Source organism: Juglans microcarpa x Juglans regia, chromosome 2D (genome assembly GCF_004785595.1).
Source record: "Juglans microcarpa x Juglans regia isolate MS1-56 chromosome 2D, Jm3101_v1.0, whole genome shotgun sequence".
Lineage (NCBI taxonomy): Eukaryota > Viridiplantae > Streptophyta > Magnoliopsida > Fagales > Juglandaceae > Juglans > Juglans microcarpa x Juglans regia.
In genome coordinates this window covers 16,807,419-16,822,434 of record NC_054596.1, presented here as the reverse complement: position 1 = coordinate 16,822,434, position 15,016 = coordinate 16,807,419, and the positions used below count along the sequence as shown (strand labels likewise).

At 35.3% G+C, this 15,016-nt stretch overlaps 1 protein-coding gene across 1 annotated transcript; it reads left to right on the top strand.

Annotated features, from left to right (window-relative positions):
• The first annotated feature begins 7,388 nt into the window (after positions 1 to 7,388).
• On the top strand, positions 7,389 to 13,973 carry LOC121248603. The gene is made up of 10 exons (XM_041147114.1): positions 7,389 to 8,013; positions 8,115 to 8,218; positions 8,820 to 8,961; positions 9,034 to 9,315; positions 9,400 to 9,547; positions 10,590 to 11,558; positions 11,670 to 11,908; positions 12,006 to 12,079; positions 13,166 to 13,274; positions 13,570 to 13,973. The coding sequence occupies exons 2-10, from the start codon at positions 8,163 to 8,165 to the stop codon at positions 13,600 to 13,602; spliced, it is 2,052 nt and encodes a 683-aa protein (XP_041003048.1). The 5' UTR covers positions 7,389 to 8,013; positions 8,115 to 8,162; the 3' UTR covers positions 13,603 to 13,973.
• Positions 13,974 to 15,016: the final 1,043 nt, after the last annotated feature.

The following is a 15,016-nucleotide window of genomic DNA, read 5'->3' as shown; positions in this document are numbered from 1 at the left end:
CCATATGTTCCTCAAGAGTCAAGCAATAAGTGAAATGCATCCACATTGGCTAATATTAATCACAAGAAAACAATAAATTCAGGAGCTACTGAGTGTTGTGCAGCTAATTTAGACAGATTCTTAATTGAATCACTACTGGCGTGCACATACCCAAGGGATTCTGTAACACTCCATTCCCGTAGGATAGAGATATGACCAACATTTAAAACATAATGTCCGGTAAAGAGATTCATATCCTGAATTACCTCATTTATTGAAATTCTTCAAAACGTTAAAACTGAATTGAACATGATTGTTTTGGAAACTGAACGAAATATAAAGAAACATAAACTAATCCTATGCATGACATAAAAGAAATCTAATTTTGGTGATAAAATCACTTATTCATTCCTAAGTCTTGGTACTAGATCTATTCCTGGCCATCCAGCTCTTCATCATCATAGACATCATCTGCGAGAATCAGACATGGAAGAAAACAAGAAACACACAAAAATAATGAGTTGAATACTCAGTAAGTAGTACATCGTATCGTAAAATATAGTCCTTGCCTAACATACAATTCACTTCTAGGATACCCTTCAGAACGTATATACAACTTCATGAATTTCAATCAAATACGCAACATGATCTTCTGGAAGACTTTACATACATATATCATCACAGATTTACATGGCACACATTTTCATTATTAACATAAGCGGAAGCATATATAATCAAAACATGCCATTGTGAATGCATAACGTCCTAGTTATCTTGTATTAACATGAAGTGAAACACGCTTGTGTTCGTGTTTCCACTTATCTGGCATAACATGGAGTGAAACACGCTTGAGTCCGTGTTTCACTTAACTTGCATAACATGAAGTGAAACACGCTTGAATCCGTGTTTCACTTAACTTGCATAACATGGAGTAAAACACGCTTGAATCCGTATTTCACTGAACTTGTATAACATGGAGTGAAACACGCTTGAATCCGTGTTTCACTTAACTTGCATAACATGGAGTGAAACACGCTTGAATCTGTGTTTCACTTAACTTGCATAACATGGAGTGAAACACGCTTGAGTCCGTGTTTCACTAAACTTGCATATCATGAAATGAAACATGCTTGAGTCCGCGTTTCATTTAACTTGAATATCATGGAGTGAAACACGCTTGAGTCCGTGTTCACTAAACTTGTGGTTAACCACGCTTGAGTCCGTGGTACTGTTACATTTCTTATCTTTCTTAATGCATGAGATTTGCTTCATGAACATCTCTAACATGGCATAATCTTGTATATGGTATAGCGTAACATGACATGGCATGGCATATTCTTGTACATGGCATATTCTTGTATGATTTAGCATGGCATATCTTTGTACATGGCATATTCTTGTATGATTTAGCATGGCATAGTATAACGTGATATTACATAACATGCTATGAATGTTTTATGACGTTCCAAGGCATACATGATCCAGGTACTACTTGAACATGGCATACATGGTTCAAGTATTACACAAACATGGCATATATATAACCTAAGCATTTCATGAACATGGCTTGCATAATCTGACTATTACATGGCATACTTGACTTTGAACTACTACTTCAACATTTCATGGCTTTCATGTGAATTTAGTAACATTAAATCAATCAACAATAAATTCATTCGCTCAAGTATAATCTCATATTTCATCAAGATCGAAAAGTAAACTAACCTTGACTTGCCTCTTAGTGTAGCGTAGTTAACAATCATAAGCACATCACATTTTTTTATACATAATAATAATATTCACATTACGCATTTATTAATATGATCATACTATTTACCTCTTAGCGCTGCTTCCTGATTTCCAACTTGTAGCGCGTTACCTAAACGAGATTCTAGACGTTAATAACTTCCTAGCAAAACGCGTCGTAATACTCTACGTAATTAAATACGTATAGAAATTTAACTACTAATAGACTCCAACAAATGCTTTGAAATCATTTAAAAATCTTTTATAAAAATTGTGTCTAAATGCTAATAATTGTTCAATTAGATAAAGCCCATGTAAAGGTAATGTATTTATGAAAATATACTAGCCTTCTTTAAAATTGTAAACCAGTTTCTGTCGACCCAGAGATTAACCACTTAAAGAAAATACTATCGGACTGACTTAAGGCCTTAAGAAGTAGAGGCTCAGGAAATTACACCCTCACAGGTCAAAAGGGCATGCATGGAATTACAGAATTAATGGGGGCTTTTTGGGAAACTGAAGCACACGGAATAAAACAAGAAGAAAGAAAGAAAAAGAAAGAAGAAAGAAAAGAAAAGAGAAAGAAAATAAAATAAAATAAAAGAAGAAGTAAAACAAAGGCTTACGGGAGAGAAAGCTGTGCGATGCTCACCGAGGGAGAGCAGAGTGCGTCGGTGGCTCTAGGTGGCTAGAAGTGACATAGGGAGGGAGAGAGAGAGAAACAGTGAGAGTTTAGAGAGAGATGGGTTTGAAACTCAAACAACCGAAAGGGAGGAAGGTGGAGCGCGACGGCAGGGGCTTACCTGAGGGGGTGGGTTCAACGGGGTTGAGTTGGCCGGGATTTTCTGGCGCCGTGGTTAGGGCTCCGACGTCCCGGGGTGGTCGACGATGGTTGGGCAGAGGTATGGTTTATGCGGGAATGTTGTTTCTCTTGATATATCAACGTGTGAATCACAGAGGCTTGAGAGTCTTTTATAGGCGATGGGAGGAAGCAACGTGAAGAGATTGGCTGAAATTTGAAATTGCCTAGACTTTAGGAACCTATTCTCACGTGGATACCGTTTCTGAGAGAGTTTGAAAAGTTTGACTTGGAGTTGCTCATACTCTGGAAACCGAAACTAGCACGGGGACTAAGTGGATAGAATATTCGAAGTTTTAAAAGGAAAGGAATCACTAAATCGATCTATCTGTTATCACAAAATCTAAAATAAATAAATAAATATAAAGAAAATAAAATACCAATAAATAAGTAAATAAAATACTAGTTTTAAACCCTAAATTTAGACCCGTATGTTACAGATTCTCCATTACAGGTCCCAATTACTAGTCATTCTAGTGTCACTAGATACAATCACTCAATTAGTAGTTATTCTCCCTAACCCATCAAGTAAGATTGCAAAACTGGAAAAAAGTTGTAATGTTCTTCAATAAAATACAAAAAGACTATGCTTGAAATAATATAGATTAAAATACAGAAATACTCTCAAGTGAAATTGAAATAATAATCTGAGAAATACAAAAATATTCTAAGATTGAAGCCTTCCACCAGGACAGGGGTGACTAATCAGAGAAATATAGAAATAGCTCTCATCAAGCTTGAAATCCAAATAAAGAACAACTAACTTCAAAACAAAAAAACAACCCATTAATTTCTGCTAGTTAACAAAAAAGAAAAAAGAATAATACATACTTGAAGCTTAACCTTCTTTTGGAATTGAATATTAACCAGATGAGGTTGTGCGCCATCTGATCTGAAATGCAAAAATATAAAAATAAGCGCAATGGTTAGGTTTTCAAAGATAGATAGAGGAAGAAATGGGAGAGATTGGTTTTGGGGGGTGTGGGTGTAATTTAATTACTGCAACAGGTCTCAAGGTTGTCGTCGCAGAGAGAAAAGACACCATTGCTGGGCTTGCAAGAGCTGACACTCCAGGCTGCCTTCTTCCCCATTTCTCTAAGGCCATCTTCCACTATTAGCACTGGATTCCCCACCTGTAACTTTCCTTTCATCTTCTCCTTCCAATGACTCCGTCGCCATAACCTAACTCTTATTTTTTTAAAATTTGTTTTGTCGAAAGAGGTGGAGGAGAGAACGTTCGGAGGGAGGGAAAAGGGAGGATAAGACTGAGGGAGGGAGCTGGTCTTTGAAGAGTGCTGGGGGAGGGAGCGATTCGGAGGGAATGATTCGGAGGGAGGGAGAATGGGAGATCTCCTTGACCTGAACCAAAACGATGTGTTTTATCCAAAACGATCCGTTTCTTTTTCCACCTAAGCACCGCTTGCGACGTGGTTACGCATGCGGCTTGTATCTATAATTTTTCTATTTTTTAGGCAAATTTTTCATTTTATTAGTCGGTATGGTTTTGTTTTTAAAATTCAAATAATCACAATCATTGAAAATGTCATAATAAATTTGAAAGTAACAACACGACACTTGTACAGTTAGCGAACACTCGATTTGAAAAACTTCCATCTTCATGAAAATATTTCATTTCATCTCATCTCATTATTATAATTTTTTAAAAATTTCACATAAAATATAATAAGCAATTCAACTTTTTCAAATCTAAAAACAATAATAATATTAAAAAATAATATTTTAACAATATTTTATTCAACTTTTAACTTTCATCTAAAATCATATCATCTCATCTCACTATTCAATCCTCACCTAAATATTGAAGAATTCACTTGTCCTATTTGGTCAGGGGAGCTCCCTTCTCTCTCATTTTATTTATTTATTTTTATCTCCCATCTTTCTCCCCTTTTTTATGTATTTCTTTACATATATTTGTTTCTAGTAGGTCCATAAATATCCTAGGTTTGGATAGTGAGAAGTGTTGAGAAGTATTGAGAAGAGTTATAAATAGTAGTGAAAAAGTAATAATAGAATATTGAATAGTAGTAAAAAGTATATGAAAAGTAATAATAAAATAATAAATAATAGTTGAGTATTATGAGAAGAATAATCCTATTCTTAGTCCGGTTTTGAAATCATACACTATACGCTTATGATGTGGCAAACCCGGTTTACTCCCCTTTGTGAGTCCCAAATTGCCCTATGAGAAATCTCTCATCCCTCTACCTTGTGATTCGTTCAGCTTCTACCCATCTAAGAAATCCCCTCTCCCCTTGAGTCCTAGTTGCCCATCCCCTTGACGAAGAGTTCATCAAGTTTAAGAGGAAAAATTATTTTTTTTCAAAAAAAATATTTCAACTTCACGGACACACGAGTTCTAAAAGTCCATGAAGGATGAAGAGATTGAAAATAATATCTCAATCAAATGGAAATTTATGGTATTTGTCATAAATGATCCATTATACTCTCAATGTTGTTTCTCCTCTTGTTTATATCTTATTTATTTATTTTTCTCTTGAGTGTTGCTCACCTATGAGAACAAAGATAATGATCAAGACAATGAAGAACTATGGAGCAATTTGGCGAGAGAAAACTTGTGTGAGTTGAGCGCGACCCCAGACGATCATTTTCATCGGTCGGTAATCCTCTTCGGTTGTTTGTTTAGAGAGAGAGATTGCCATAGAGAGAGAGAGTACTGAAAAGAGAGTACCTATGCTGTTTGTTTTTTGCTTTTCTCTTTGGTAACTGTGACAGACAAAGTGTAGAGTTTGTGAAGCTAGAAACCGAATAGAAGAAGAAAATATTTTGTGAAATATTTTGTTTTTTTCCTAATTTCTATTGTATTCAAGATTTATTTGGATACTTTAACATTTTTTTTTTTCTTTTTAGATGTTATGATTACATGGGTTCTTTGAATTTCTGGAGCTTTCTAGTTTCATGAAATTATTCTTTTGAGTTCGGCTGAGTTAGGGAGGTAAAGGGGATTCGGCTAGATTAGGGAGGGAGTAGTCAAACAAATCGTATTGAAATAAATATAAAAATATAAAAAGCCAGCTCAATTGGTATGTGGTATTGGAGACTTAGGCCTTGTTTGTTTTTAGAAAACATCTCATCATTACCTCATCATTACAACTTTTTCAAATTTTCATATAAAATAAAATAAACAATTCAACTTTTTTAAATTCTAAAATAAAAATAATATTAAAAAATATATTCTAATAATTTTTTATTTAATTTTTTAATTTTAATCTCATTTCATCTCATTTCATCTTAATTCTAAAAACAAACAAGCTCATAATGGCATAAGAGTATAACTACCCGGGAAGTATGTTCTTACTTTTCTTAAACGACAAAATTGAGACAATAAAAGTGGAGTTCTCATACACCAAAAGTTGACTTTCGTGATAAATGTTCAACCTTGGGGGTAGCAACCAATTCATCCATTTGTACAATTAATGCAAACCACGTTTGACTATTCCCTCAGCCAAGGTGATCAGTTTCAACTTACGGTGCATTGAATCATTGTTTTTTTTTTAACATCCTCTCTTTCCTAGCATTGCAATCACTATAATAAGTTTTTTGCATGGGACACTCTTCGGCCATTCAATTTTTTTAAATTTCACAATAAAATTAATATTAAAAAAAATTATTTTAATAATATTTTATTCAACTTTTAATTTTAATCTCATCTCATCTAATTTGTCTTTACATTTCTTGAATTTATAGCGAAAATAATTAGAAAAATGGATCCATGTTAGCAAAAGTTTTAAAGGAGGAATGCCTTCAAGAACCCGGAAACAAGTTATGACTTTATAGAATTTCAAACTCCTTCTTCTTTTCTTTACATAAAAAAAATACAAAAAGGACGATAGTCCCTAAAAGGACGATAGTACCTAAATAAGTAGCTTACAAATATCATCTCTTTCTACCTTAATTATATATGGGACCACAACACTTCTTATTAAAGGCAATCCTCCTTCGCCAACTTTTAGGATTTTAAACATTGATGCTTTGTTTGGAAGATTAATTTAATTTATCTTAATTTAAATTAATTAATTATGAAATCTATTCTTTTTTTAATTTCTTATAAGTTAAACTTATTTTACATAATATTATTATTTACAATTCAACTCAACTAATCTTAAGATTCAAACGCAATCTAAATTGTGATGGACATATATAAAAATATAAGTTCTATAATATTTATGAAATCTCTGTGATTGTAACAATGCACTAGTGATTTTTATGTGAATCTCTTAAATAATATTAATAACTCGTTTTTTTTTTATATTTATTTATTCTTTCTCGGACCAAAAATTCGTAGAGCTCAAAGAATATTCTCATGTCATTTCGGAAACGAGAAGAAATTCTCATCCAACTAATAAGAAAAAAATAAAATAAATTATTTTAAAAATTTAAAAAATTAAATTAAGATTTTAAAAAGTTAAATTGTTTATTATTTTATATAAAAATTTAAAAAAATTATGTAATGATGAGATCAACATTTTGTGAATTGGGATTATGGTTTTGTTTGGATCATCAATCCATTTCAATTTATCATTATAATTTTTTTAAATTTTAATATAAAATATAATAAATAATTTAATTTTTTTAAATTTTAAAATAATAATAATATTAAAAAATAATATTTTATTATTTTAACTTACTTTATCATAAGAGGCAGAGTACGTAGAATCCACGAGACGGATGTTAACTTTATATGGAACGACACGTCAAAATTGAATGGAATCATGGATAGCATCTGATCTCTAAAAGGGCGAATGTCGCGGTTATAGCCCAGTGTACGTTTCCTTTGCCTTTTCCAACCTCTCCTTCCCAGAAATCTCTCCATCTCTCTTATCTGTGTCCCTGTCGACGATCGTGGCGGGAAGGTACTTGATACCGATTATCTTGATTTTACACTTATACCCCCCCCCTGGTTCTCATTTGACGCGTCTAAACTCGAACTTATCCACCTCCTCGATGGCAAACGTCTTCCAACCCAACCAACTGGAAATTCATCACAGATCCGAAACAGAGAGAAAGAGAGAGAGAACAGACACAAAAGCATTTCTCTTCTATTATTAATTATATTATAATTTGAATCTGATTCGTGGCAGTCGCAGTAAAAAGAGAGAACAACTATTTATCGAGTTTTGCGGATGAATGAATTCGCCTTTATAAATACCGCACCGAACCCCCTCTCTCTCTCTCTCTCTCCTCTCAATATATATATATATAGAAGGTCTCTACCCGTCCGGTTGTTTTGCTGCGCCTGTCTGCTCCTTCTTGTCCGTTGGATTTCTCTGCCGCCGTCCATTTTTCCACCCTGGACTCCCTCTCTCTTATGAAGTTCCTTTGCGATCTCTCCCTCTCCCACTCCATCTTTGTCATTCTCGTTTCTCCTCCTTCCTTCTCATGGATTCGAGGTCCTCTCTCTATTTTTCTGTGTGGTGTGTATATATATGTGCGTGAGTTTTTTGTAAATATGTTTAACGTGGTGAATTCTGTATATAATGGTGTCAAGCAGTGAACTCTTCTGAATTGGTTGGGAAATTCGGCGTACAGAGTCTTGTTGATGGGGAATGGTGATGATGGGCAATGCTTTTTCCCCCTCACAAGTTTGCAAATTGGGTAAGCTTTCTCTCTTTTCTTCTTTTTCTCTTCCCTTAAATTCTTTTTCATATTTGCATGATTGGTTAAAATTTTCAAACTCGATGCATGTTTTCTGTGACCTTCTTTGATTTCACTCGATATAGTTTGGAATCACCTTTTTCTTGTTTCTTTTTGGAATTTGGGGTATATGAGTGAAGATTGGTTTAGAAGAACGAGTACATTTTCAAACTTTTTTTTATGTGATTTTTAATGTTTCTTTGCTCATTAGTTAGTCCTTCCTTTTCTCAGATTTGTAGTGTCTAATTTGATTCTGGCTTTAGTTAAGGAGTTGAATATGGTTGAACATTTGCTGAAGTTGGTTAACATTAAATTCATTTAGAGCTTTTCGATTGGGGTTGATGCAAAATCAAGTGAATCGTACGAGACAAATTACAAACATTTAACTTTCTGCTGGAGAGTATCCGTGTAATGGTCTTTTAGGGATCGGACAAAATTAGTAAAATATTGGCGATAATTTTGTTCATTGGCCAACTATCTGATATAGTGGTGGTGCTAACTTTGAAGGGTACCTTCTTGTTTGGTTGAATCGTTACTAATATGATGCATCTTGTGATTGCAGTGACTTGCAGTCTTATCTGTCAGATCTTAGCCTTTTCCTGGCTAGTGAAAGCAAGAAGTTGTATATCTTGGTGGACAATCGACCATGGTTGAGAGACCTAGGCTCAAGACGAGCCCAGTTATGGCAATTGATGGTTACCAAGGTTGTTAAGAGTATCTTTTTGTGTTTGAATTATCTTGCTTTACTCATTTTAAAGATTTTTTTCTTAATTCAGTCAAGGTTATCTCCTTTTGCAAACACGAAAGCACGGAGGGAGAGAAAGGTAGAAAAGGAGTCTTGTTGCGGATCGAACACTAGAAAATCAGACAAGCTCCAGAAATGGTTCTCATTGGTTGATGCGGCAACGTTGTCCCATAAGAGGGTTCTGCTACCTGTAAAAAAACTTCGTGATTCTTCTCTTTTTAGCACTGAGTTGCATAGTACCTTGTATGGCTTTATTGTATTTGAAGTTTCATGGAGCAATGTTCGAGGCATCAACTACTTGAATGAGCTTCAGGTACTATTCTTTCTACATGCTCCATATTCTTTATTCAATTATTTGAATGTCATTTGTGTTCCATGGTTCTGATGTCACGTGCAGACTGATACATGTCTGGCTATAGAGGCCAAAGTTATGCAAAGATGGGAATTTGATACTATAGCTCAAGCTGCAAGCTCTATATCTTCATGGTTCTTGGGGACGCCCTCTGAAAAGAAACTCTTGAAAGAGTATCTTGATTCTGCCATAGGTACTCTTTTGCCATCATACTTTCTGATCTGCATTAGAAGAAAATGGATGTTTTATGATTTAAGAGATGCACCTGAGTGTTGTTCTTCCTCAGTGATATGATGTTAGACTGAGACATTTGGATTTTAGGTATCAGACATGGCGTTGTGTGTTCTGCTTTAACTTTTTATCTGCACATGTGGGGGTTTGTTTGTTCTGCTCTTTGCTTTGTGTCTGTGCATGTTTGGAAACAAGCAGCAATTTCCATATTTAAAGTCAATTTTGGGACTTATAAATTTGTTTCAATATGCTCTTTCTTATTTTGTTCGGCAAGCATTTGATGCATAAGGTGGCCTTATGGATGCCTCTTGCCCTGTGAAGTATGTACATGGAAACAAGCGACAATTTCCATGTTGATAGGACAGTTTAATTTAATGTTATTGTTGTTAATTGATGGGGTAAAATAACCTAGCCAAAGATTTGCTTCTTGTACCACATGGAGCTGCAGATTTCCTTGTGCACTAAGATATGTGTGGTGTATCTTGAATTTTCGCGTTTCAAAACATTATGAGGCCATGGTTGTTCTATATTTTAGAAGCAAATCAGAATGAACACATCTGGACTGGTGTTCACTATATAACAATAGGTTATCTGCATCAGATGTTGTTATGCAATAGTGATAAACAGCTGCTGGCATATAACTTTAAGGACATGGCTCCTTTATATGTATTTCACTCTTTTTTTTTTTTTTTGTGGTTTTTGAGGGGTGAGGTGCCAAAGAAACATTTTGTAAACCTTGTCATTAAAATGCTTGTATAATTATTTGTCTTAATAGGCACTAAACGTCTTCATCTTGTTTGTTTTCTTTTCAGCATTCCATTGCTTGCCTTTCAACAATCTATATTGAAAGTTGTCTATATAAAGTATGTTTAAATATACATATATTTTACCCTTATCTGGTTTGACAAGTCTTAAATTGTTACAATATGCCACGTTGCTGGAACTATATTATGTCTATACTACTGACCCAAGTGAACTTTTAATAATGAGTTGAAGCTTTGCAGGAGAAGTATTTTATGACGCTGAAGAAAATTTCTCAAGAGGTATCCCTATTGATGATGATGAAATTGCCTGCACCGATGATCCATATGTTGAGGATAATTGTTTCCACCACCTTGGTGGCAATTTTAGTTTATATTCTGCTACTGATGAAAATACAAGTGCGTTTCACACGCCTCCTCCACCCACTGGGCCTTATAAGAGAAGAAAAGTAATGAAGTCCATTAGTACTGGAGTTGAAGATAATACATACTCTGAGAAAATACAAGGAGAAATTGACAACTCATTAGAAAACTCAGAAACTTGTTCCAGTGATTACGAAGATCCAGTTGAAGCTACCCATTACAGTGATGTCTTGATTTTGTTTCGGTTCAATGACCACGATCTCCCGTTTAAATTAGGGCAAATAATAATGTCTGATTTGCGGTTACTTACCTTGTTAGAGGCTGGGCTTCCATCCTGGGTTATTTTCCTTCAGTCATACCCAGGTTTTTGCCATCTTTATCGCCCATGGATGTGCCCTTTGGCAAGAGTCTTGTATGTTCTGATCTCAGTTGTCACTGTTCTCATAGGATTTTATGATTTATACAAAAATGTCCCAGTACTTAAGGCAACTGCTTTTCGTTTGTGTGGGCCTCTGTTGGATTGGATAGAGACTTGGGAGATGGTGTCAAGGATCAAGTACTTGGGAACAATGCTATTCCTACATAATTTTCAGAAGGCTGTTCAGTGGTTTCTTACAATTACACGTGCCGCCCGATCCTTCCTTTCAGTTTTTACCCAGCCACTGCTACAGCCACTTTTGGAAGTTTTTGGGTTTTTTATTCCAGTCTGGAATGAACTTATCAAAGTGGTGGAGAGCTTCTCTTCTGTCCTTTGGATAGTGATTGGGTCCTTTTTGGGTATAGTGGAGTATCTCTTTGAGATCTTACTATTGCCAATATGGTTTAGCCTCTCAGTTATCTGGAGCATTGGTAGGTCATCAGCTCTTTTGGATTACTCATCCTTGTAACTCTTAAGCGAGGTCATATGGTTAGCTTGATATGCTACTGATTGTGTATTTTCTTGTTTGCTCTATACTGCAGCAACATCCATTTTATATCCTATATTTTGGATCCTTTGGGAACTGGTCTATGCTCCAGTTCGCATGGTCCTTGCGTTAGCCAGTTTCGTGGTTTTTGTTTCTATTAGCATATATGAGATGCTTGGAGAAATATGGCAGTTTATTAGTAGCATCTTTCAGCTTGCTTCAGCTTCCGAGGCAACAGTGAGAACATATGAAGTTTCCATTTGGCGTTCGCTTTGGAATGATCTCTTTTCCCAGGTTGTAAGAAAGTATTGCATCTGATTATGTGCGAATAGGCAAGTAATTTCGCTAAGAAGACGTCTACTAACTATGATAATTTCCCTTTTGTTTTCAGGTCTTCCGAGCTCTAAGGAGTATATTAAATGGTTTTGTTGCCTTCTTCACAGCCTGCAACAGGCATCGTCTTAGGTATACTTAATTAGTTATTCTACTTTTGAATCACATAAGAATTACTTGTTTGATTTCAAACTCCTTCATATCCTATGATACACATATATGTATAGATTTTTGGCCAATTACAACATCTAGTTGGATGGTTACGTGGCTATGATCATGGCAGCTGAAATGTATGGTGTAAAACAATTGTTGTAATGAGTTTTATTTATTTATTTAAAGTTCAGAAACCAGATATTCTATATATGTTTATAGCATACTTGTTAGGAAATCTAAAGCTATAGGCAAAAATGTTGAAGTAATAAATAAACTAGGTGGTGGTTGTTCTGATATGATCAAATGGCTGAGGTACCTCAGGCCGTGGTTCCTGCCCAGGCTTCTCCAGCTACGTCTTTCCCCGTCCTGCCGGGTGACGGGAGGGTAGTCCAGACCCTTACGCGGGCCCAGGAGAGGTTTTTGCTGCACTTCTACAGAGCTCTCTTGAACTCTGCTCCCAGAGAGTCCACGGTTTGTGTATCACCGCCCACCTCCTTAGTCACTTTGGGTGAGGTTTGTGTTCATAATGTTATCAGTGAAAAGAACCTGTACATGGTCATGGAATTCTATGATAAGATCTGTACCAAGGCAGTCTACACTGCTTCTACAGAAAGATGAAGAGAAAAATTGTAGATTGACACAATTACGGGTAATGCTGATGGAATTGTTCAAAATTACTTTGCATGGATACAGTTTGACCAGTGAGACTACTTCCGACCGATGCTTCTGATTCAAATCTTTATAGTTTCCCTTCAAATTCTTGTACAAGTACTTTGGATTTTTGCACTTTCTTAAGGTCTTTACTGTGTTTGCCAGTTTTGGCTGAGGTTTCTAATGGACGCTCCTATAGCTCTTTTGTATTTGGGTTTGAGCTTTCAGAAACTTCATGGTGACCTGTTGCTGCTTAGAATAGTTGTATATAAGTTCTTTCATCAGGACAATCCCAAAGTTGTGCTGCTTTTTTGGAGATTGCAAATAACTGCTCTTGAAACTTTTAGTTTCTCTTGATCTTTAGATTGCAGCCACTTCTCTTGCTAATGACTGTTTTGACTTGTTGCTGTGCAGCATCTATAATCATATACAAGAGTTTATCCAGAGATTATTTGGTCAAAGCCATAGATCACGACGTACAGATTCAAGACATAGTAGACCTGCATCTAGGACTCAAAAGGCGGTAAGTAGTTGCATTGTGAAGATAATTGACTGCCACTTTCTTACAGAAGATTGTAGCAAACAAAGCAAGATGATTTGTTGCATGCTACTTTCTGTTTGTATGATATGCTCTATTGCTTTAATTAGAGGTCCACTTTCCCAATGAATCATTAGTTTCATGGTGTCAGATGTGCCAAATGAGGACAGTTGTTTTTTGTTTTGCACTAACATATTCTACACAAATCTATATACAATTGGTTGACTGCCAACTTATATACATATCCTTAAGCAGATTCGGTTGATTGTGGTTTTTGCAGTTAGAAGAAAGAAGGAAAGTTCACATTAAGTGAGGCCTCATCATATTTTTCTATTACACGGAAAAGTGGGTACCTCCGACAAGGGTGTCGATCTGTATTCGAAAAAAAAGAGAGCCACTGATAAAACTAATTACATTAAGCTAACTTAGAAGAAAATGGGGGAGGAACAAGCCATCCATTACGCTTGCTGACCGAGCTGACATGTTACTGAAGTATATGGTAGGAAGAGTTGATTCTTTTGTTCTTTGCAGTCTTGCTTTAACATTTTGGACTTTCCGATTCAAATATATTCTAGTTTTAGGTTTATACCCTTTGTATCTATATAGTCAGATTGGAGAATGTAAATAGTATGTATAGGTGGGCTTTGTATATTTCTATCGATTGTTGATGCAACTTTTCTCGCTCATAAAGTTTGTACGAGTTCTTTCTGTAAAATTTTCAATCTTTCACATTACATAGAAATTGAGAAATTATTTGAATTTAAAACAGAGCAATGCTCATATTTGAATGCCAAACAAGTTTTCAAACCTCAACCAAAGATGGAAGAGAAGCGAATCGGAAGATGAAACTACAACTTGCGCCCTTTCAGGACATAAAGGGCATTTAAACGGACCCGATCTAAGCAAAGATGAACCAAAACTAATATGCCATTGAAGTTTCAAATCCTGCCTGTGTTTCATTACTGCCAAAGCTTTTGGTGCGACAGCTACAGTTAGCAAGGTACACAGAGGTCTGCTACCGCTCACAAAACTTCTACAATTGAACTTCGCTAAAGAGCTTTGCTAACTAGCTTTCTTCACCATCTTCCATTTCCAGCCGAAGCAAGAAAAAAAAAATGTCAAATCCATTATACATGCATCACGTTAGGGGTGATCACCGACATAATTGGAGTCGGATTGGATTTGGATTTTTTTTTAACTTCATATTTAGTCTATTTTTGAAAAAGAATTTCTTGTGGGCTTTTAAATTTTAATTTTTTCAAAAATTAAAAACTAAAACTAAATCATTCATTTCTGATTTACTTCTATACTAATATCTAACTTATTTTTATACTAGATTTATATAATAGTATTTAATTATATGTTATCATACCATAATATTAGATGTTATTATATTATACTATAGTATTACATGTTATTATCTGAGTGAGGCTAGAGGCCGGTCGGGGTGAAAAAGTGGGATTTATACCTTCACAATGAAATTTTGGCACGTTTACATTCTAAGAAGGAAACAATGAAATCAACATCAGTTGAATAAATCTCACACAAACAAATCCCCCAATCGCTTTGGCTCTTTCTTCCCTGCCTTTTCATCATCATACAACTCTCATAAAGCTCAAATCTATTACCTTTCCGGATAATAAACAATCTGAGAAGCAAGATTTTGTATGATACCGACCCACCTTAATTCATGACTCTGTAAAGATGGAAAGCTACAGCAAGCTTTG